Genomic DNA, 22,378 nt, shown 5'->3' with positions numbered 1-22,378 from the left:
CTGATGACATGCCTCTCTAACCCAGCTGTAAATCACTGAGGAGACGCAGGAAAAGCTGGGAGCCAAAAAGATAAAGTTGGTGCTTCCTTCTCTTATCAGATATCAGGGCCTTTATTTCTGTCAGCTAGATAAACAGGAGCCTAAGTGAGCTACAGTCATCTTGTTTGGATCAGACCACCAGGCACACAAGGGGCAAAGGTCACCACTGTCCCCTTCCTGGTGGGTGGGACCCAAGTGTCTTTACCAGCTCTCTCAGGGTTAGCAGCTCACCGGATCCTGTGGGAGTCGGTCTGTGGGAGAACCGGCTTCCATCAGAGGAAGGACATGCCACCGGGTGCCCATCACGAAGGCAGCCCAGCTGTTCCTTACCAAGGAGGACATCTCCGTCAGTGTTCACATACCTCCCTGGGGACCTACAGGGCAGGAGACAAGAGCATGTCACCTGAAGGTGCCGTGGGCCTCCCTTTGTGCCTTTGTGTCCCTCCCCACATCTGGCCCACAGACTGTGCAGTCCTGGGCCACTGGGAGGAATTCTGTGCTAAAGTGAGAGTCATCAGCATTTCTAAAACTGGAAAGTCATTGGTGAATTTTCAAGGCCATCTGTGGACTACTGAGCCCTAGAAATCCGAAAGGAAATAAAAGGTTCTACTTTATTTTCATACTGTATAATCTACCAGGATCCCAAATGTTTGAGGAGTACTAACCTTGGGGGTTAAATGAGAACTAACATCTTACAGACCTACAGACCTGGCCTCCAGATCAAGGGCTTGGCCAGAAAGCAGTCTCACTCAACTCAAGACATAATTTAATCACCACTGGCTACAGGGATTGGTCCAGGAGTAGGCACGTGACCCAAGCTGAGTCCATCACAGACTCCTCTAGGATTTTCAAATTGGAACTAAGGGAAGGGGCCCCCTTGTTTTATGCAGGGATTGGTCCAGGAATAGGCACGTGACCCAAGCTGAGTCCATCACAGACTCCTCTAGGATTTTCAAATTGGAACTAAGGGAAGGGGCCCCCTTGTTTTATGTGGGTGATATTAGAGAGACTGTACAGAAAGCCAGACCAGGAAGATGGCATTGACACCAGAGGAGAGATGTGAAGAGAAAGGGTCCTGAGAGCAGGCACGTCCCCTGTCCTAAGCATCCCTGTCCTTCCCTGGGTTTGGTGACATGAGCTGGTAAATTCCTTTTTCACTAGTCTAGGTAGAGTTAGGTCCTATTATTTGCAAATGGAAATGGTGATGCCCACAGGCGATCTCAGGTGCAGAGTGGGAGTCCTCCCATGCCAGAGAAGACTCCGAAGAGGGTTCAATCTCCCCTTGTTCTTTTCCCACCTTTGCCCCTCCCAAGCAGTCTCTTTTGACCAGAAGAGCAGGAAGGGCATTGTTTGTGGCTTAGGTCTGGGTTAACTGCCAACTCTGAGGGAAAAAAATTAGGGAAAATTTGCATCAGCTGGCATCCTCACTCTGGAGCCCCCTGTTTATAATTGGCATCAGAGGTAGAAAAGTCTGCAGTCACTGTCACTCCTCTAAGTTTGCATCTAAAGCTAAAATCCCGCCTGCAGAGACCCTGGCTGTCTGGGAGAGCAGAGGTCCTCAGGGGATTTGCCTCCCAACCGCCTTCACCCCCTGGGCAGGGACTCTCAACCACCACGGCTGTCTTTGTATTCACCCTGCCCACCGCCGCAGGCAATATGCTCTGAATCCACCGCCAAGAGGCCCCAGGCAGGAACTGAGCCAGCCAGCCAGGCCTCAGGTGGCACAAGTCCCCAGCCGCAGCATCCAGGAAGGAACGCAGGCCAGCCTTGCCCACTGATGGATGGAAAGGGACAGTCACCTTTGAAATGCAAGATCCTGAATGCAAATGACAGGCCTGTGTGGCAGGAGCCTGTTGTCACAGCAGGAAGATTACAGGGGAGAGAGAGGGGGCCAGACAAGCAGGGTTTTTTAGCCTTTGGGGGTTTCTGGCTGTTCCTCAGTCAGTGTCAGTTTTCCCACCTCAAACCAGACTCCAGTTTGCAGACAGTTAAAGCCAGAAGAGGCAGTTCCAGGGGTCAGAGAATGGCACCCCCTGCAATCCCTACATGCCCTCTCTCCAATACCAGGTACTTTCTACAAGCCCAGGCACAGACACTCCCCACAGGGCTGTACACCTTCCTCACCCTAATGTTAAAGCGGCTGTGTTCACAGATGTCATGCTCTAATTTATATGTCTCTGGCTGTAAGAAGAAGGTCCACGGATCACATACATGGGGTTATTTTATAAGCAGCTGTAAACTAATGTCTGAAAAACTGACATGCCATATAGATTATTTACAAGAGCAAACGCCATGCCCACAAAGCTATTTCCGTGTGTTAGCTCACGTCCCTTTGAAAGAACGCTTTGTTGATCCGGTTATAGAAGGTGGAGCTGGTGGATGAAGAGCTGGTGGCCACAGTCCCCATTCAGCCCGCCCTTTGGCCATGCCCGCCTCCTACCTGCTCTCCCAAACTGTCACTTCCTCTCCAGCTGTCAAGAAGCACACGATGTCCCCTATGGCTGGAATGTTCTCCCTCATCCACCTTTGAAATCCAGCTCATTTTTTGACGCCCTGATCAAATTCTTCTCCTCCACGAAGCTGTCCCTCTCGGAGGACACCTCAGCTCACCGTGCTGGTCCCCATCATAGCAGATCTGACCTGCCCTGTAGTCAGTGGAGTGTGTGTGTAGTTTTCCCCTCTAGTTTGTGAGCACCCTGAGGTCGATAACCTTCTGCTCTTCCTCTGGATCTCAGCTTTCAGCACGGCACCTGGCACGTGGCAGATACGCACTAAAGAAGTGTTGAATTGATATGCATAGGGTAAGTGCTTTCTTGGTTTTTTATCCCTATAAGTAAAAAATCTGTTTTGGTCCTACTTACATTCTAGGTGGTGATGGAAGGGATAAGCTGGAGTAGAATTGGAGCTTATTTATTTGAAATACTTTTCTCCAGTCATCAAGCAGCAATTATTTTCCAACTCCCATTCCTCCAACACAAAATACACACACATACACACACACACTAAACTCTAAAGCTCTAAGTTCCAAAATAAGAGAAAGAAAGGGGCTGGAGTTCACATGAGCTTGACAATCGCATTTTTCCTTACTGGTTTCTTATTACAGTACTTCTTTTTCATGCACTTATGTATACTGAGATGTTGGGCTTCCAGCCAGCTCTTGGTGTTTCTGATTAGAATTGTATTTTTCCCAAGAAATTCATTTTTAACAAAATTCTATAAAAACAACCACCATGAATCCCTCCGGAATTCGTTATAAAAAGTCTTTGCCTTGTAAAATAAGTGGATTCCAATTTGATCCTGGCTAGGCTTGTCAAGACCCAGGGGTCTTGCTTTAACCTACTTGTTAGGCTGCAAAATCTATAGAGGGGTGGTTACAGGGCAAACTGGGGTATTGAGCCACGCACCACAGCCTGAGCCCAGAGCCAGCTGTGACCTTCAATCCAGAGACACCAGAACTGAAAATGACCTGGGGCTCCTTTCACCCCAGCCCACGCCTTGTGTGTCCCAACAAGTGTTTCAAGGTTGCCCAGGGAGAAAGAGGATTTGTCTTTGGCTCCCTTCCCCCACTCTGTGATGTCCTCCTACTCCTTGTGTCACCTTCTTGGCTCCTGTCCCCTGAGAAGCCTATACCTTGGAGAGAGTCTAATAAGTGTAGTTACACTGAACCCTCAATGACAGACAAAGCTTAATGAATTACACGTCTCAGCGTTAACAGTAGAGATTTAAGCCAGAGGAATGAATCTCTAATTGTGGAATTCAGGCCTCAGTAAGGCCACTGGGGGAGGCATTTGGGGGAGCAAGGAAAATGCTTGATTAGGGACATCCAAACAATAAGAAAGATTCGCTTCAATGGCTGGGCAAAATATTCTGACCAAAGACATCAGGCGTGCCGTGACGGCTGACCCCAGCTCCAGAGTACCTTGTAGACAGCATAGCCGATGCTGAGCGTACCCTGTCCCATCCTCTTCTGTCGCCTGCGATTCTTCTGCATCAGCCCCAGCAACACCGTGCAGCCGGGTTCACCAATGCTCTCCTCCTGGTGGTCGCCCACCTCATCCAAACAGATTTTGAACTGGGGATTTGTCCAGTAAGTGGCTAGAAGTCACCCAGGAGATGGTGGTTCCCCCCAGGGTGGTGGTGAGGAGATCAGGAAGAATAGAATGAAAGGGAGGAATTTTGATCATCCCAAGGAAAGCATAACTCTGGCCAAACTGTGCTGGGTAAGCAGGCCTTGGCAAGTTTGTTTTACAAGGTGGTCAGCATTTCCTCCTATCTCCCTACCCCACCCACATACCAGCACACACACCCCACAGCATGTGGAAACTTTACACTTGTCCATTTGATCAACCAGGGCCCAGATATACTTGACGGGATATTCAAGATCCCATGGTCCCAGGGCTACACTGGGTCCCCCTGGGAAGGAAACTCCAAGTCTTCTGGGGAAATGATTAACATCTCCTTGTTCTCAGCCTGTGAAGAAGTGGCCTGTGAAGATGAACCCATCCCCTGGAGGAAGGAGGTCTCTGGGGGAAAAAGCAGGTCCCTGAAACAGACAAGGACAAAGTCCAGCAAAGACTAGCTGCCAAGGAGGCCTCTCCTGACAGACTATAAAGAGATGACCACTCGAGCTTCCCTGGGAAGTCTGCTGGACGGGCCCCTGCTTCAGATCACAGCCCCAAACAGCCATGATTGCTGATCCTCTGTCCATTGATCCAGGGGCCCCACTAGATGGCTCAGCGTTGCAGCCAGTGATGAGAGACACTCCCTCAAGAGTACGTCATTTAATAATGTCCAAGGAGGGCTTCCCTGGTGGCGCGGTGGTTGAGAGTCCGCCTGCCGATGCAGGGGACACGGGTTCGTGCCCTGGTCCGGGAAGATCCCACATGCCGTGGAGCGGCTGGGCCCCTGAGCCATGGCCGCTGAGCCTGCGCGTCCGGAGCCTGTGCTCCGCAACGGGAGAGGCCACAACAGTGAGAGGCCCGCATACCGAAAAAAAAAAAAAAAATAATAATGCCCAAGGAATAATACTTGGCAATTAAGAAGCATGCCTGCCATACCACCTATGGATATTTTAAAACACTGCTTCATTTCAAATATGACCTTAAAAAAAAAACAAAACTCGCCAAATAGTGACTGTACAAGCCAAGGCACAGAGAGGGCAAATGGGTCATCCAGGGGCACACAGCAATTCTATGACTGACTCAAGTGGCAGGGTATGATTGAGGAAGATAGGCTTGGCAGCCATCTCCATGCCAGGGCCTCAGTAATTTCAATAACGATGTGCCCTGGGGGAAGAAAGGGGTGGGGGATGGAGGGAGTGCTTAGATCCTCTAGATAAGGGTCCAACCTGATACAATAACAAGGCATTCACGGGTGACCAAGAGCCACTGGTTATTATATTTTCTTAACAATAAAATTACTTATTCAGGGCTTCCCTGGTGGCGCAGTGGTTGAGAGTCCGCCTGCCGATGCAGGGGACACGGGTTCGTGCCTCAGTCTGGGAAGATCCCACATGCCGCGGAGCAACTAGGCCCGTGAGCCATGGCCGCTGAGCCTGCGCGTCCGGAGCCTGTGCTCCGCAACGGGAGAGGCCACAACAGTGAGAGGCCCGTGTACCGCAAAAAACAACAACAACAAAAAAAATTACTTATTCAATTCCACCTTCCCAGAACTTCCACTTCCAGATTTTTTTTTTATCTAAGGCACAAGTGTGTAGATTTTAAAACAAATATCTGTCGATTCCAGAGGAGCCAAAGACGATTCTGTAATCTTCTATACTTACATCATTACCAAAGGGCAGGAACTGTCCATCTCTTCCCGACAGCTAGCTGGTGGCACAGATGGGGTATCGATTTCGTGCAGACAGATACCTTAGGCACCCCCTACAGTTCCGAGCTCCCAAAATGATCCATGCAAATTTCCTACACATTTTCTAAGAGCTTGCTAATGGTGAGCATATTTTAATTTCTCCCAAATGCAACATTACTGCAATCCCTACATTTTTTGTTTACTCCTTAACAGAGCTAGAAGAAGAAAATGGGTCATAAAAATAACACATCCCATTTGTATAACACTACACCATTTACAAAGCGCTTCCAAAGGTGGGTATTATCCCTCCACTTTGACAACTGGGAAATTGAAGCTCAGACCAGGGAAACGACCCTCCCAGGGTCCCAGAGCTGTTGCACCGGGCATCTGAGCGACAGTGGCAGGAAAGGACCACCCTCCTTCCATCTCTGCCATCAGAAATGGGAGCTTAGGTTGGATGGGGATAATGAACAAGAGACCGGGTCAGGACCCAGGACTGCACCCACATGGGATTTTATTCTAACGCTGCTTCCACGCCCTGAGCACAGGCCTGCAATGAGCTCTGTCGTGAGAACAAGACCCAATGCTTACAAGTCGAAGCCGGTTAAAAATGTCAACATCAGACCAGGAGGGGCATGGGGCCTGGGGAGGTGGGAAGTGGAGAGGGTGGGTTTTGCTTTCTTTCATTTCTCCTTAGAGATGTGGGGTTGTTTTTCGGAGTTTCTTCCTCCGTGCTGCCTCAGCTGATTCAACGTAGGAGGAGCCTATATGTGTAGATATGAGTGGTCTCCCGCGAACAGGGAAGGATCCCACCTTTAATAAGATGACGGCCGGGGTTAGTGCAGAGGCAGCGGTTTGCGCCAGACTATCCCCACCAGGGAGGGAGTTCTGATGACGACCAGGGGAGTGGACAGTGACCATTCGCACACCGTGTGTGTGACCACCCCTGACCCAGGCTGTCTGACTCAGGTGCAAACAAAGCAGAATGGCCGCTCGGATGGATGCGGTCTACTGATACAGTGATGCCGGACCCGTGTCCCTCTAGCGCACCATTAGCCACTGTCCCAGGGCGCAGTGGGCCGGTTGCCAGCCAGCCGGGCCACATGGGGATGGAGGAAGCCCCAGAGAAAAACAAGAGGCCTCGGTGCAGGGTGACAAGTGCATGGTTAGTATGAAGAGGAAACGGCCTTGGTGGGCAGGGGGCACGTGGGTGAAGCAGAGAGAGTCTGAACACACAGACACTGAAGCATGATGTTACCTGAGAGCAGGTCCCCGGTGAATGGCTGCAGAGCCACCATCCACTACTGCTGCCCTGGCCTCCAAGCCCCAGAAAGAAGCTGGGCCACCAAGGGATGCCAGGAGCCAGAGAACAGAGTGCAAAGGCACTGTCGCAAGATTAACATATAAGGATGCCCAGCCCTGGGAGGACAAGCCAGAAGAAGGTGAGCACGGCAGCTCCCGCCTCACCTGGGTAGTTCCATCAGCCGCCGGCAGTGGAGCCCCGTATCCAGCACCCATTGAACGGAATCAGGTTCCACTTGTGCCCCTCCTCACTGCTCAGGGAGTCCAGGGACAGGTTGCAGATCTCTAGCCGAGAGAACTGCCGCAAGAAATCCAAAAAAGACATCCTGAGGGCAGAGGGACAGGTGGGCTCTCAGTCGAGAGAGCTGGGCTGGAAAAGTGATGGAAGGCGTGCCCCCTGGGCACAGGACGGACCAAAGGCCGTGGGCTAGCTCAAATCTTTTCTGCAGCCCACTGTACAAATATGCAGGGGTCATTGAACACATTCCTCACTTTGTTATATTGTTAGCATCTCCATTTTTCTTAGAGAACCCCCTCTCATATCTCACCAACCAGGCAAAGAGACAAAACCATCAACTGGAGAGACCCTGGCAGGTAAATGGAACCAAACCACCATCTCCAAGTTCCCTCCTGTTTACATCTAACTGGTGTTAAAGTTGGAGCCTAGAGATGGCCCCTAAACCACATCATATTCTCAGCGGTGTCCCTATTATCTTCCTTAGCCCATGAGTGAAGGAAGTTATCTTTCTTTTTTTTTTTTTTTTTTTTTTTGCGGTACGCGGGTCTCTCACTGTTGTGGCCTCTCCCGTTGTGGAGCACAGGCTCCGGACGCACAGGCTCAGCGACCATGGCTCACGGGCCCAGCCGTTCTGCGGCATGTGGGATCTTCCCGGACCGGGGCACGAACCCGTGTCTCCTGCATCGGCAGGTAGACTCTCAACCACTGCGCCACCAGGGAAGCCCAAGTTATCTTATTTTGATGCTATGCTAAATCTTGGACTTAAAGAGATAGGAACAGTGCTCCTATTTCACTGGACAGATATGGAAACTGAGGAAGACAAGCTGATAGGTAATCCGTGTTGAGGCCCAGATATCTTGGTTTCAATGCTTTGGACGTACTGGTACGGAGGTAGAACTACTCTGGGGTAAAAGTAGGAGGAGAAAGAAGCCCTCCTGGCTGGGAACCATGTTGAATTCCTGGAACACCTAGAGAGAGCTGCCCACCTGTGAACCAGGAATGGACCCACAACTAAGGGAACAGCACTCCCGCAAATGAGAACTCACCAGAATTCTCCATCCTCAGCTTTCTTGTTCAGCTTTTCTTTCTGCCTAGGATCTATGTAATTCCATTCTGATGCACTGGGAAAGAAAGAATAAAATTTAAAGTTTTTTTTAAAGGAAGCAGAGGTGATCATTCCTGAAGGGTTTGCTGCAGTGCAAGCTGTTTACTGCAGCTCAACTTCCCCCTGAGAAATGGGGAATACCGAAATGATAGCCGGGGGTGGGAGGGGGGTGTAGCCTGGGGAAGGGATGGGGCTCCACGTGCACTAGCAGGGTGACCCCAGACATGCAGCAGGAACACTGCACCATGGCTTTGCTCTAAGTTCACTCTCCAGGCAAGTTTTACATTCATGTCTGATTCAGCCCCCCAGGCCCTGATCACAGGCCTGGGCAAGTCCAAGGCAGGAGCTGTGAGAATGGCCATCACAGGCCACTCCACCCCTTCTCAACTGGTGAGACGTCCTACTGGCTTATCTATCAGTCTGAAGTGAAGATACTGTGAGAGGATCTGAGCATCTTTGGGCACATGAACATGGTCCCCTTCCTGAGCCTGCAAAATGACAATCAGGCCCAGTTTTGTGACAATTTCCATGAAGTAATGTCACCCTGTGAGGCCTCCTGCTGGCGGCCTTTCCATAGCAATACCCAGATAATTTGTTGAAATGCCATTTCCAGCTACCTGACCTTTAAGAAGTTAGGTTTTCCTGAAATATGTATGCAACGCTAAATAACTGAGCAGTATCCAGATCCAGATCCATCTTTTAAAAATCCCTTCCCTGATTGCTTTCAGCAAAATGTGAAGACCTCCCCCTCGCTGCATAAAAGCTGGGGCATACCCAAGCCCAGCCTGTTCCTCCAGGGGGGCTCTCAGGACCCCTAGGGATCAAGGAGGGGAGCACCCAGGGCCTATTTAGTTCATGGAAATAGTCATTGGATCAGACCAAACCTCAGGGGCTTCCCTGGGCTTCCCTGGGCTTCCCTGGTAGCGCAGTGGTTGAGAATCTACCTGCCAATGCAGGGGACACGGGTTCGATCCCTGGTCCGGGAAGATCCCACATGCTGCGGAGCAACGAAGCCCATGCGCCACAACTACAGAGCCTGCGCTCTAGAGCCCGTGAGCCACAACTACTGAGCACACGTGCCACAACTACTGAAGCCTGCGCACCTAGAGCCCATGCTCCACAACGAGAGAAGCCACTGCAATGAGAAGTCCGTGCACTGCAATGAAGAGTAGCCCCCGCTCGCCACAACTAGAGAAAGCCCGCGTGCAGCAACGAAGACCCAACACAGCCAAAAATAAATAAATAAAATAAATTAATTAATTTTTTTAAAAAAGAGCCAAACCTCAGAATGTGCTTGTTATAAACAAAGATTAGGGGACTGGCTGGAGAATATGAGATCTGACCTAATTCTCCCAGTTAGTTTTTTGAAACTTTAAAAAAAAAAAAGTTCTAATTTAAAGACATTGGGCTAAGACTAGGGATGTTACCTCAGACATGCAGCACCCTCCTCCCCCAGCAGCCATGTATAAATACTCCCGGCTGCGTCTCCAGATGGAGCCTGCAGGGCTTGCCTGTCATCACCTCACACCCTTGGACCTGTCCCAGCCTGTTAGGGACTGAGCAGCATTGGGGAAAGGAGATAAAGTCATATAAGCCCCGTAAGCAGCTTGGGAAGCAGCTGCTGCTTAAAAGGGCTGAAACTAGGGTTTCAATTTCATTCAGCCATGACAACCTTTTGGGGCAGTTGGCAGAGCTAAGGTTTTGGGTTTTGCTCCATCATAGGCAGGAGAATGAAAAATCTTTAATATAAGAGGTGATCCGTGGCCCTGGGGATGTGTTTCTTCATGACACAAACCTCAAGGCAAGTACCAGTTACGAGCACTAATGATGTGTGATTAGTTCATAAATGGAATAAAGTTCCCTTCCAAAGCCCTGGTGGCATCATGCAGTGTGGACAGCACGTATGAGGTACATATGAGGCTTAAGGATGTGCCGGGGGGGCGGCGAGTTGCTATTATGACCACTCCCACTTCTGGTGGCTCTTCATCTGTGACACCGGCCAATTCTCCATCCTTGCCCAGCGCCAACCTGCCTCCCCCGTGCCAGCAGTGCTAACTAGGATGGAAACTGGGCCATGCTCTCTCCATCCTCCTGTACCACGGTGGCATCGATTCCAGGGCACAGCTGTCCCAGGACACCACAGGAGGCCTCTGTGTCCAGGCACCATCTCTGACTGGCTGCCGCTCTCCACTGTGAGAGGTCTGGGCCCCTCCGTTCATGAATGACTTTGTCGAGAGAGATCAATACCCGCCCGTAATGAGCTCTGGGGGAGCGGGCGCCACTCCCATTCACCCTCACCACCTCTGGCGGCCAGTGGCTCCTAGGACCCAGTTCCTATTTCTAGGCACGTTTCTCCTTGTCGCTGAGGGGTTTGGCCTTTGTCAGAGTGTCCAGGCTTTGTGGAGTGGAAAGAATCCGATGGAGGTGATGGGTCTCACCTTTGGAGGACCGCGGTGGTGGGTAGAAAACAAGCCAACCCTCCGGCGCTCGGCAAAATTCCGCTGAGCTGCCAAACTTGCAAATGCCAAAGCAGAGCAAGGAATCAAAGACTACAGCTGAGTGGGGTTTTTTGTTTGTTTGTTTTTTGCGGTACGCGGGCCCCTCAGCGCTGTGGCCTCTCCCGTTGTGGAGCACAGGCTCCGGATGCGCAGGCTCAGCGGCCATGGCTCACGGGCCCAGCCGCTCCGCGGCACGTGAGATCTTCCCGGACCGGGGCACGAACCCGCGTCCCCTGCATCGGCAGGCGGACTCTCAACCACTGCGCCACCAGGAAAGCCCAGCTGAGTGGTTTTTGTTTGGCTGTTCCCCGCCTGGAATCATCTAACACTCTTTTCTGAACAGGCTGTGTGGTTTGTGGCCAGAAGGTGCTGCCGAGCGTACTCCACCGTGGGTCTCACGATCACTGCGTGTTTTGCATGATGCCTTCCCGCAGAGGGAGGTGAGCACGGGCGGAGGGAGGAAAGAGCCTACCCATCGCTCCAGGCCCCCATCCATTCCACTTCGCCCCACGGGTTCCGGAGTCTCATCAGCTTCTCTGGATGGCCCCGGAAATCCACCCGCAAGGGCCACAGACAAAGGCAGCTGAATCACCGCACATACCCCTGCTGCCCTGCGTTCATGTCCTCTCCTGAGCGGACCTGCATTCAATTCCTCAAATGCCCCTAAACAACCACTTATATTTGCTTTTAACACATGTTTTCAAGCCTTAGCTAACTACTCTATTTTCTACAATCTGGTTGAATAAATAGTAAGTCCAGCATAAAAACAAGCGTCTATCTGCTTTAACTTGGATTAAAATTAGATAGTTGACTGACTCAGTTCTTAATATATGAGACCTATTGACAATCAATGCTCTCCAACAAATACTAAGAACAGAGCAGTTAGCATTTTTTGAGCAGGTAGTATGAGCCAGGCATGGAGCTGGGCAGTTCAGATGCATTATCACCTCATTATCACCTCATATACAATCCTATAAACTGGGTGCTGTTATTATCTTCATTTTCATCTCTCTCAAAACTCTGAGATCCAGAGAGAGTAGATATAGGTATATGTATAACTGATTCAGTTTGCTGTACACCTGAAACTAACACAACATTGTAAATCAACTACAGTCCAATAAAAATTTTAAAAAACAAACAAGCAAACAAAAGCACCTCTGAGACCCAGCCAGAGGGGTTGAGTTATCCAAGATTACCTAGTTAGTAAGTAGTAGATGGAGGACAGGCACCCAGGCAGTCTGTCTCAAAGCCCACAGTGGGAAATCCATACATCCACCTTCCCCTATTGTCTATGGAACACTCACCAGGAGCCCCCATGTGTGCCTTTGCATACACGTGCAAACACGATGGACCGTTCTGTCTTCAGCGTCTGACCTTCCTTTGTATCCTCCGTCATGCCCTCGCCCAGTGTTTACGTGCTCAATTCATATTTGGGAATTGACTTCATTAAACAACGTATTTGTGAAACACAAACACATGTAATGAACATTCATGCCTTTTTAATAAATAACCAAAACTGAGACAACCACTGCGTTTCCTTTTTTGCCTTGGCCATCAGGAAACCCAAAACAAAATTAATTTCTCAGCTGGAGCGTTGTCTTTAGCCTAGATTGTCTGGTGTATTTTACCTTTGTTATATGGTTTTACTGTGTCTATGCTTTTCATTGTAAACCACTACACATCCTTTTTGGAGGTAGGCAGACTGTGGTAAATAGAAATAATGAAAAGTTCAGCCCATGCTTTCTCCTTGGTTGGAACGTAAGGAATACTTGCTTTCCTTCCCACTATCACACCCCACCTTGAAAGTTGGGGCAGGTTTTACTGCCTTTTTCTCTTTGGAGATCCTATGGGTTTCCACTGCTTTACCTGTACAAACATACTTTTTTTTTTTTTTTTGCCATATGACATACAGTAAGATATACTTTTTTAATGCTTTTCTTTTTTTTCAATTTATTTATTTTACTTATTTATTTTTGGCTGCATTGGGTCTTCGAAGCTGTGTGCAGGCTTTCTCTAGTTGCGGAGAGCAGGGGCTACTCTTCATTGCGGTGCGTGGGCTTCTCATTGCAGTGGCTTCTCTTTTTGCGGAGCACGGGCTCTAGAGCTCAGGCTCAGTAGTTATGGCACATGGGCTCAGTAGTTGTGGCTCATGGGCTCTAGAGCACAGGCTCAGTAGTTGTGGCACATGGGCTTAGTTGCTCTGCGGCATGTGGGATCTTCCTGGACGAGGGCTCGAACCTGTATCCCCTGCACTGGCAGGTGGATTCCTAACCACTGTGCCACCAGGAACTCCTTAAGAGCAGGATCTGTGTCTTACTTATCCGTGCCCATAGGAGATGCCAGCAAAAGCAGGAAACATCGAGTCCAGTGGCTGAGTTTGTGGATAAGAAAACGTGCATCACGCAGTGGCAACAGTGATGCCAAATGATGCCACTCGGGCTCACATCTCCTGACCCTCACTCCAAGGTGCCTTCCTCAAGGCCACATGGCCTGGGGGAGACAGGAGGGGATGGACGTGTGGACGCTTGGATGGACATGTTAAGGCAAAGTTTCTCAAACTCAAGCATGCATCAGAATCCCCTGGAGGGATTATTAAAACCTAGGCTACTGGGCCCCAAACCCAGATTTCTGATTCTCGGCATGGGTCCCAAGACTATGGAAAGTAGTGTCAAGGGCTGTGAGCAAGGCAGGATACCTGAAAATGAAAGATTCCCCCGTAGTTCTCCTGGAAGTTCTGGTCCCTGGGGACCACGTGGTAAAGCAGCTCTTCATTCAAGGTGAGGGAGACAATGGCCGCCAGAAGCCAGCAGTCACCTGCACCATGTCATGGGGGACACACACTCGTCAGGCCAGGCCTGCAGGGTCCCTGCTTTCTCTGACCCTCACTGGCCCATTCAATCCAGAGGCACACGACTCCCTTCTGGGTCCGATAGGCTGGGACTCTTTTCCTCCAGTGGCTGAAGGTCCTGCTGCTTCCTTGGAAGTTCTGAGCTCCTCCCTTCCCCCCACCTGCCACACGCTGACCATTCCACATGGCCTAAGGTCTCAAGCAGTGGAGCAGAAAGTGCAAAGAAAGAAAGGAAGAAGCAAAAATCATCCTCTTTGTTTCCTTAATAACAACTTTAAGAAAACATTTGGTTGGAGGAAACACCGAAGCTATATGGCCAGCTCAGGGTGCGTGCGCGCGTGTGTGTGTGCGTGTGTGTGTGTCTTCCTTGCTCTGCTTGACCTTGGATAACAGAGCGTTGTCTCTTCATGTCTGTTGGAGGACTGCCCTTTTATGTTTCAGAGCTCACCATGACAGCTCATAACACTCCTGAGATATTGATGAGCCTGAAAAGATCATACTTTTAGTCAGAAGAAATAAAAATCAAGAGAGGTTAAAAATGTTAGGGCTCAGGGTTGGTCACTTTGGAGATCCAAGTAAATGCAGAAGAAAACAGAAAACTGCTTTCTGTACAAGTCAGGACCCCTCAGACCCGTGCCCCTGAGCAGTACCTCCACGGAAGACACCATTATCCCCTGTGGTGTCGACTTCAAAAGATTAAGCACAGCCCCAGACACCCTTTACTGACCTTGGCATCCTGTGGTGGATCTATCATCCTGGAACTGATGTACATTTGTCTCACATCTCATTTATAGGCTTCTTCTACAACAACCTCTGAGATCTCAGTGTCCTTACGTATGCTGCTCATTGTGTGAAGGAATATTTCATCTTACTGGCCCAACAGCTGCCTCTTCCCAGTTTCACTCCAGAGCCCTACCTCTAGAAGTTTAGGGTTCGGAGACAAGTTTCTCCCATTCCTATCCCAATCAAATGGCTCCAAAATCTAGCCTGTGTGTCTCAGCCTTCACCTTGTCCACAAAAAAAAAAATATGAATCTCTTCACTGTATCTTCAGATAAAAGCCCCTTCAACCATTCGGAAACCCTCTGAGGACCTCGTCTAACTCTCTGTGTTCTTCCCACGCTGTGGCCCAAGCTGCACACATAGTCCAGGATGAACACACCACGGTTCTCTCAGACGTGGGCTGCCTGAGCAAGTAGTCAGTCAACTGTGACACAGGAACCCACCTCTGAGGATCCATCATCTGCTCAGTATGGCTCCATCACCAGGTTATCCTAGAAAACCCTTTGCTCTACCTGCCCTCATCTCTCTCAACAGAGAGGTTCATGATTTGGTCCCAAATGAATTCCTTTCCCTCTTCCCTTCCCCGACCAGCCTCATATAATCTCTCTCTCTCCGTCTCTCACACACAGTTACTTTTTGAAGAGCTTTTCTGACCCAGAAGCCAGCCCTGCTCCTGCCTTCTTCTCTCACTGACAAACGGCCTCCCCCCGATGGCAGTGGGCCCCCAGGTGGGACCAGAGCCGGTAGCCGGAGGAGATAAGAATTGGTACAGCAGGCACGGGACTATGGCTTCTCACTAAAGAAGTCTCAAGGGGGGCAGTACCTCATTCAAAGGCAACTTCCAAAGGGTGGATAAAATAACAGGTTTTCTCCTCTCACTCCAGCCTTCTTCCTGTCAACACCTGTGATCACCTCTTTCCTCTGCCCAGAAATCTTCAACTTCCTCCATTGCTTAAGAACAAGATAAAAACTAACAGGGGGCTTCCCTGGTGGCGCAGTGGTTGAGAGTCCGCCTGCCGATGCAGGGGACGCGGGTTCGTGCCCCGGTCCGGGAAGATCCCACATGCCGCGGAGCGGCTGGGCCTGTGAGCCACGGCCGCTGAGCCTGCGCATCCGGAGCCTGTGCTCCACAACGGGAGAGGCCACAACAGTGAGAGGCCCGCATACTGCAAAAAAAAAACAAACAAACAAATAATAATCCTGAGTCAGGTTTTCTTAAAAAAAAAACAACAACTCTAAATTCAAAAATTCCATTTACATGTTATCAAAGCGTGATGATCTAAGCACCTAGTGTTATGACAAACCCTAGGTAGCAAGAACCTGGGCTATGACTTAAGAGTTAAGTTTCCAAACATCAGGGAGGGAAGTGGAGATGCTTCTGGACTACAAGCAGCAGAGAGGACGGGAAAAAAGAGAAAAGGTCAGACACTGGAACTGCTTCCATTGCCCCTCTTCCACCTCGAGGTTGAACAATGGCCGGAGCAGGAACGATAGCAAAACCACAGAGGGATTAAAGAGGAAGCCAAAGCAGAGAGGATTTATGCCCTGCTTCCCACGGGGCACGTGGAAGGAGACTAAAAATGGCAACACGGAGTGCTCAGGTGGAGAGGAGGTGAGAGAAGGTGGTAAAGAGCGCCCCCAAGTCTCCCTCTGTCATCAGATAGTGACTGAGCTGAGGGCAGGGAGAAGGCAGGTCAATCCCACCACAGAGGCCATGGAGACCGCGTGGCTCAGGGCCAGGCCCGAGGCACGACAGCGCACTGAGTCGGGCCTCGGTCAGCCAGGGAAGATCCACTGGACCCCGACAGCACCAGCAGAACAGACCACACCACACGCTAGTCCCAGGAGACCAGTGGGACCCATAGGACAGCAGCAGGCACCCAAGGGTCAACCACTCTTCTCCCATAGGCTGGGGGACGTTCAGCCTTTCCTTCCATGCCGGCACCGTCCTGGGGAGGCCGGAGAGGGGCCAGCCTTGAAGAAGCAAGAAAGCCCCCAAACAGAGTGGCTGAAGGAGGAATATTTATCAGAAAGAGACAAGAACCCGAAAGAGGCAGAAGCAGAGAGTACCTTTTATTGGCTAGTTGACGTTTCCCCCCAACTCACGGTCAGTGCAAACTGAGGCTCCCCAGCAAGCCGAGAGCAGTCGAGGAAGGTAAAGAATGCCATGATGATTGCACATCTGAATGTAGCGCAAAGATTCTGACCTGCTAATGTGTGCTTGTTTTCCAAAAATCCATCTTTAATGTTCTGCCACAGCTGAGGCCTCCTTTGTCCCCTCTTCGCGGTAAGGCGGCTGCAGTGTTTCATACTCAGGCTGCTATTTTCGCTCTGCACATTAGTGCCAAGCAATCACCAAAGCCTCCCTCCTCCCCTCCCTCCCATGGGTGAACCTGCCTTTTCCAGTCCTCGGCATTCAGTTCCTGCCTTTTTGACAACATTAAAACACATACACACACACTTGCGGCCGTGTTGGCTTTGTTGACAATTCCCATCTCTCAGGCTAGATCGAGAGCTGACTGGAGGCCCCAGCACAAAATGCTTCCTTGAACCAAGTCATGTAGGTAGCGAAGTGTCAGATGGGATCTGACAATTCATATCCTAATTACCAGCAAGAAAGTCTCATGGCTTAGCCCATTTTGCAGTTGATATCTCGAACAGGGAGAGATAAAACAGCATACATTAATACTGTATAAGACTAGAACCAGGGGCTTCCCTGGTGGCACAGTGGTTAAGAATCCACCTGCCAATGCAGGGGACATGGGTTCGAGCCCTGGTCCGCGAAGATCCCACATGCCGCGGAGCAACTAAGCCTGTGTGCCACAACTACTGAGCCTGCGTGCTACAAGTACTGAAGCCTGTGTGCCTAGAGCCCATGCTCCACAGCAAGAGAAGCCACAATGAGAAGCCCGCGCACCACAGCGAAGAGTAGCCCCCGCTCGAGAAAGCCCTCGCACAGCAACGAAAACCCAAAGCAGCCAAAAATTAATTAATTAATTAATTAATTAATTTTTTAAAAAAGAAATGTGACATTAAAAAATTTAAAAAGACTAGAACCAGACTGAGAATTTAGAGCTACTCTCTTAGTTAATAAAGTTCCTGTAAGTTTGGGATTAGCAGATACACGCTACTATTTATAAAATAGTTAGACGACAAGGACCTACCATATAGCACAGGGAACTCTATTCAATACCTTGTAATAACCCATAACGGAAAAGAATCTGAAAAAGAGTACATATAAATATATATATAACTCACTTTGCTGTACAGCCGAAAACACCACAACGTTGTAAATCAACTATACTTCAATTAAAAAAGGAAAAACTATTAAAACTAAAAAAAACCTTCAATTAAAAAGCTCCTATAACATAGTGTAGCCATCTGGAGCAGGTTTCTCTAACTGAGCACTGCTGACACTTTGGTCTGGATGATTCCGTGCTGTGGGCCCTCCTGTGCACTACAGATGTTCAAAAGCATCCCTGGCCTCTACCCACTAGTTGCCAGTAGCACCTGCCTCCCAGTGTGACAGCCTAAAATGATTCCAGACACTGCCAAACACCCCCTGGGATGGGGGAATGGAGGATCATCCCCCTGCATTGAGACCTCGTGAGCCAGAACATCCACAGTAAAATCAGGGGTTGAGGAAAGTCTGCACTGGAGGAAGGTTGGACAAAAGGGCTTTGCATAAGTCTCGGGTTTTCAACAACTGCGCAGCATGAAAATGTCAGTGACGAGGAAGATAATGATGTTTCTTTAGTCTGTTCCTCCTAGAGTCTTCTGGGAACCACGTTCTGCTTCCCGCTTCCTCCTCTCTCTCCTGTCTGCTCTGGTTAAAGAAAATTATAACAGCCAAAGGAAGGCTCTGACTCGCTCATCAAGGTCGGCACCCAAGCCAGAGTAGGGTGTCATCTTGCCCAGCTTCCAACATTTGCTCGTCTCAAGACCTCGGGTGTAGCATGATTAGACTCAGGCCCACCCACCTGGATTTGGAAGAGTGACCATTTGAGCCCCTGAGCACCCCTCTGAGCTATATCATTCTGCCATTCCTCTTTCCCAACAAATCATAGAAACGCCCGCCTCCACCTCCGCAAGCAGAGGCAAAGCTAAACATTTCTGAAACTGGATGACATCATTTCCACTGGATCCCCCCAGCCCCCTCCCTGCAGCCAGCCTCCATCCCAGACACCCCTCTGCTCTCTCCCCAGGCTTAGCCCTGGAGCACAGATAGACATCTGGCTCCAGCTCTGCAGTGGCCTTTTGGCATCCTCAGGGCTCCTGTTGACTCTGAGATTATTGTTACCTGCTCCCCCAAGCCACATCACCCCGTGGAGCAGTGCCTACCCAGGCTGGCCGGGCTGTGCACAAGGCGAGGGGAGTGAGTGAATCAGCCATGTTCACACCCCCTACATCCTAGCAGAACACTCCATTTACATTCCTGTACTCTTCGAATCCTTTGTAAATCTCCCCTATCTCGTACCAGCCTCCAACCCTCCTTGGAAAACATATGTTAGGGAGGTTCCCTTCCTTCAGTTTGGGGAGTAGTTCTTATATGTCATCATCACTCACCAGCATTTAGCAATCATTGCTCATGTAGGACACTGGGACAAGAGAGATGTGAACGACATGGTCGCTGCCCTCGGGGAGCCAACAAGCTTAGAAAAGTCAAAATAACATGGCCTTTGCCCTCAGAAGATGGCAGGACCAATGAGGCCAAAGAGCAGAGGTGACCTGGGGTGGGGAGAGCACAGTCTGGCCAGACCTGGTCCCCGCCACCCCACTGGCATATTGAGGTACACTTTCTCCATTCTGTCGGCCCACTGCACACTGCCCCCTTCTTTTGGAGAACCCCCCTGTGGTTTGGGGGGGAGGCTGGCAGTCAGAAGAGCAAACCCATGACCCAAGCTGAGCCACTCAAATAGTACCTCACCTCTCTGGCTGAAATAACTGAACCCAAGGAGTGTGCAAAGATCTCAACCACCAGATCAGAGACTTTTTCTAAGATTTGTAAAATCAAAGGTGGTTTGCAATACTACCAAGTTGAAGTCAGGAACCCTAGTGGTCACCTCTCCTTCTGTGTGAAGCCTGCCTGGCATGGAAGAGGGTGGAGTAGAGACAGGACAGGCAGAGAGAGCTCCAGGAACACCCAGATCCCTAGATCCAGGCTGCTCAAGGCCAGCACTGCCCTTCCCTTTCCATGGTCTAGAGGGATGAGCAAATAACTTCTTTTTCTTTAAGCTGGTTGGGTTGAACTTCTGAAGGCAATGACTAAAGGAGTTCTGGCCAGTGCACAGTCATGACTTACCGCGTCGGGTAAAAGAAGCCAGAAACGTGTACTTCGTGGTGGGACAGAATCTATTTCTGTGGACACAGAGGCCTCAGAGGGACACACATGGGCCAACATGCAAAGGAGAGACAGACGTTGCTGGGACAGGCAGCAGAGGGACAAGCGAGGTGCCTGAAGTTCCCTGTGTGATGCGCCAACCATGAGCCTTCACTGGAAATGGGCACCGCAGACGTGCCCGACAGGGAATCATCCCACACTTAACAACATATTCCCTCTCACTATGGTGTGGCCCTGAGATCTCCTCACACTGGAAGGATGCTGTGTGTCTGGCCCTTGCTAGATCTGGTGAGCGTGGGCTCTGCCAGGAAGACCAAGCATGGTAAGGCTGCGGATGCAGGGGACCCCTCCTCAGTGTGTTAGGGTGAAGAACTCCAGGCCTGGGGATCGAGGGAGGGATTTTGTCTGGGGGCTGTTTCATCAACAGACACCCATTTGGTTACTTGTGTGGAGGCAAACCACACTGCCCTCAGGCAGAGACTGAGTCACCCAACAGAAAGTCATATTACACAGTAAAAATTATCTGGAGCAATTGAATCTTTAGCATTGCAGACTTCCCAGTCTTTCTTCCCATAATAGTGTCTACAAAGAAAGTTAGCTCCTGGACTCTACATGAGCACAGACTCTGGTGGGAGGCAAGGGGCTCACATGGCGAGGATGAAGGCTGGCTTGGCGAGAAATACATTGTATATATATAATATAATTACATTGAAATAGTTACCAAAATATGTTTTTAAAATTAGAATATGGTAAGGTTCGTGCTTCTTTATTAACATTCTATATAAAAGTTTTGGAGTGGCGACTAATAAGCACCATAATTATGAGGTAATGATGAATATGTGCTATTTTGAATTATTTGCAACAATTGTAATGTAATATGAATATAATCCATGATTTCTATTACTGTGCTTCATTGTCTGCATTCATACCAAGAGGAAATAAGTTAGTGAGAGTTGGTGTAACTAAAGATGTAACGGTACAATTCTTTCATGCTCTGGAGATAATGTTCATATACAAATCCTCTGGTAGCCCACTGACTCAAATTCACACTAAAGTGTAAATGATTGTCCTGGGCCCTTTCCTCAGAGTAGGTAAGACAGTGGTGATAGTGGGACCGAATATGAGGCCACTAAGCACTGGGAATCAAATAGAAGTGAAAGATATTCCATGGTGACTGAAGCAGCCACACTTCAAACTTGCTGACAAAAACCCTCACACACACACTACCGCGGAGAAGGACATTCACTGCCCCATTTTGTATAATAGCTGAAGAGAGAAAATAACTCGTGTCCATCAGTAGGAGACAGGCTAAATCAACTGGCACTTCGCACAATGGACTGCAGTATTCTGAGTGGTTACAAAGGAATGAAGCCCTTCATATGCTGACATGGAAAGAGCTCCAAGACATTTTATTTAGTAAAATAATAACAAATAATGGAAAGGGGCTAAACAATGTTTACAGTGTGCTGCCTTCAAGGCAAGAAGGGGATACAAATTAGAATACGTATTTAGACTTCCTTGAATTTGCATAAAGAAACACTGAAAGGATAAGAAGAAAAAAAAAAGGTTCCAGGACAGCAAGCAGTGGAATAGATGGAGACAGACAGGAAGCTGAATCTTCACGGTGCACCTTTCAGTTGTTTTCATTTTTGAACAGTGTGTATTCAAAATAATAATAAAATCACAGTAACACAAAACTGTGTAAAGGACATAATTTTCATTATATAGACCAACTGTTAAAAAATAATAACAGGACTTCCCTGGTGGCGCAGTGGTTAAGAATCCGTCTACCAATGCAGGGGACACAGGTTCGAGCCCTGGTCCAGGAAGATCCCACATGCCGCGGAGCAACGAAGCCCGTGCGCCACAACTACTGAGCCTGAGCTCTAGAGCCCATGAGCCACAACTACTGAGCTCGTGCGCCACAACTACTGAAGCCCGCGCGCCTAGAGCCGGTGTTCCGCAACAAGAGAAGCCACCGCAATAAGAAGCCCACGCACCGCAATGAAGAGTAGCCCCCACTCATCGCAACTAGAGAAAGCCCGCGCACAGCAATGAAGACCCAACACAGCCAAAAATAAATAAATAAATAAATAATTTTTTTAAAAAAATAATAACAAAGATGTTTTAAACCTGGAATAGACCCCACTGCACTGTGCTGGACTGTGTCAAGCCTGAAAGGCACTGAACAAATATGAATCCCTGTCACACCCTGATTCAACAGGTGCAACATAACACCCCCTGGTTCTCTGATCAGGAAGTTTTCTTCTTAATCTCGCCACGATCCACCCATCGTTAACGCCACCGAGCTCAAGTCTCACAGGCCACATAGGTTGTTGTCACTCAGTTCCTGGCAACCACGCTGGTGCTGAGTTGCAGGCCTGGTGTGCAGGCACCCACTGAGATACATGTTGAGG

At 49.5% G+C, this 22,378-nt stretch overlaps 1 protein-coding gene across 1 annotated transcript in view; it reads right to left on the bottom strand.

Annotated features, from left to right (window-relative positions):
- Positions 1-22,378, bottom strand: part of LOC132476705 (calpain-8-like) — a 50,347-nt gene that overhangs the window by 5,472 nt on the left and 22,497 nt on the right. Inside the window, 7 exon segments of the mRNA XM_060078834.1 lie at positions 402-413; positions 3,943-4,134; positions 7,315-7,475; positions 8,434-8,508; positions 11,463-11,573; positions 13,476-13,480; positions 13,686-13,804. Of these exon segments, the coding sequence (XP_059934817.1) occupies positions 402-413; positions 3,943-4,134; positions 7,315-7,475; positions 8,434-8,508; positions 11,463-11,573; positions 13,476-13,480; positions 13,686-13,804 (675 nt within the window).

This window comes from Mesoplodon densirostris, chromosome 2 (genome assembly GCF_025265405.1).
Source record: "Mesoplodon densirostris isolate mMesDen1 chromosome 2, mMesDen1 primary haplotype, whole genome shotgun sequence".
NCBI classification, from domain to species: domain Eukaryota; kingdom Metazoa; phylum Chordata; class Mammalia; order Artiodactyla; family Ziphiidae; genus Mesoplodon; species Mesoplodon densirostris.
The sequence above is the reverse complement of the archived record's forward strand: the minus strand, read 5'-3'. Positions and strand labels throughout refer to the sequence as shown.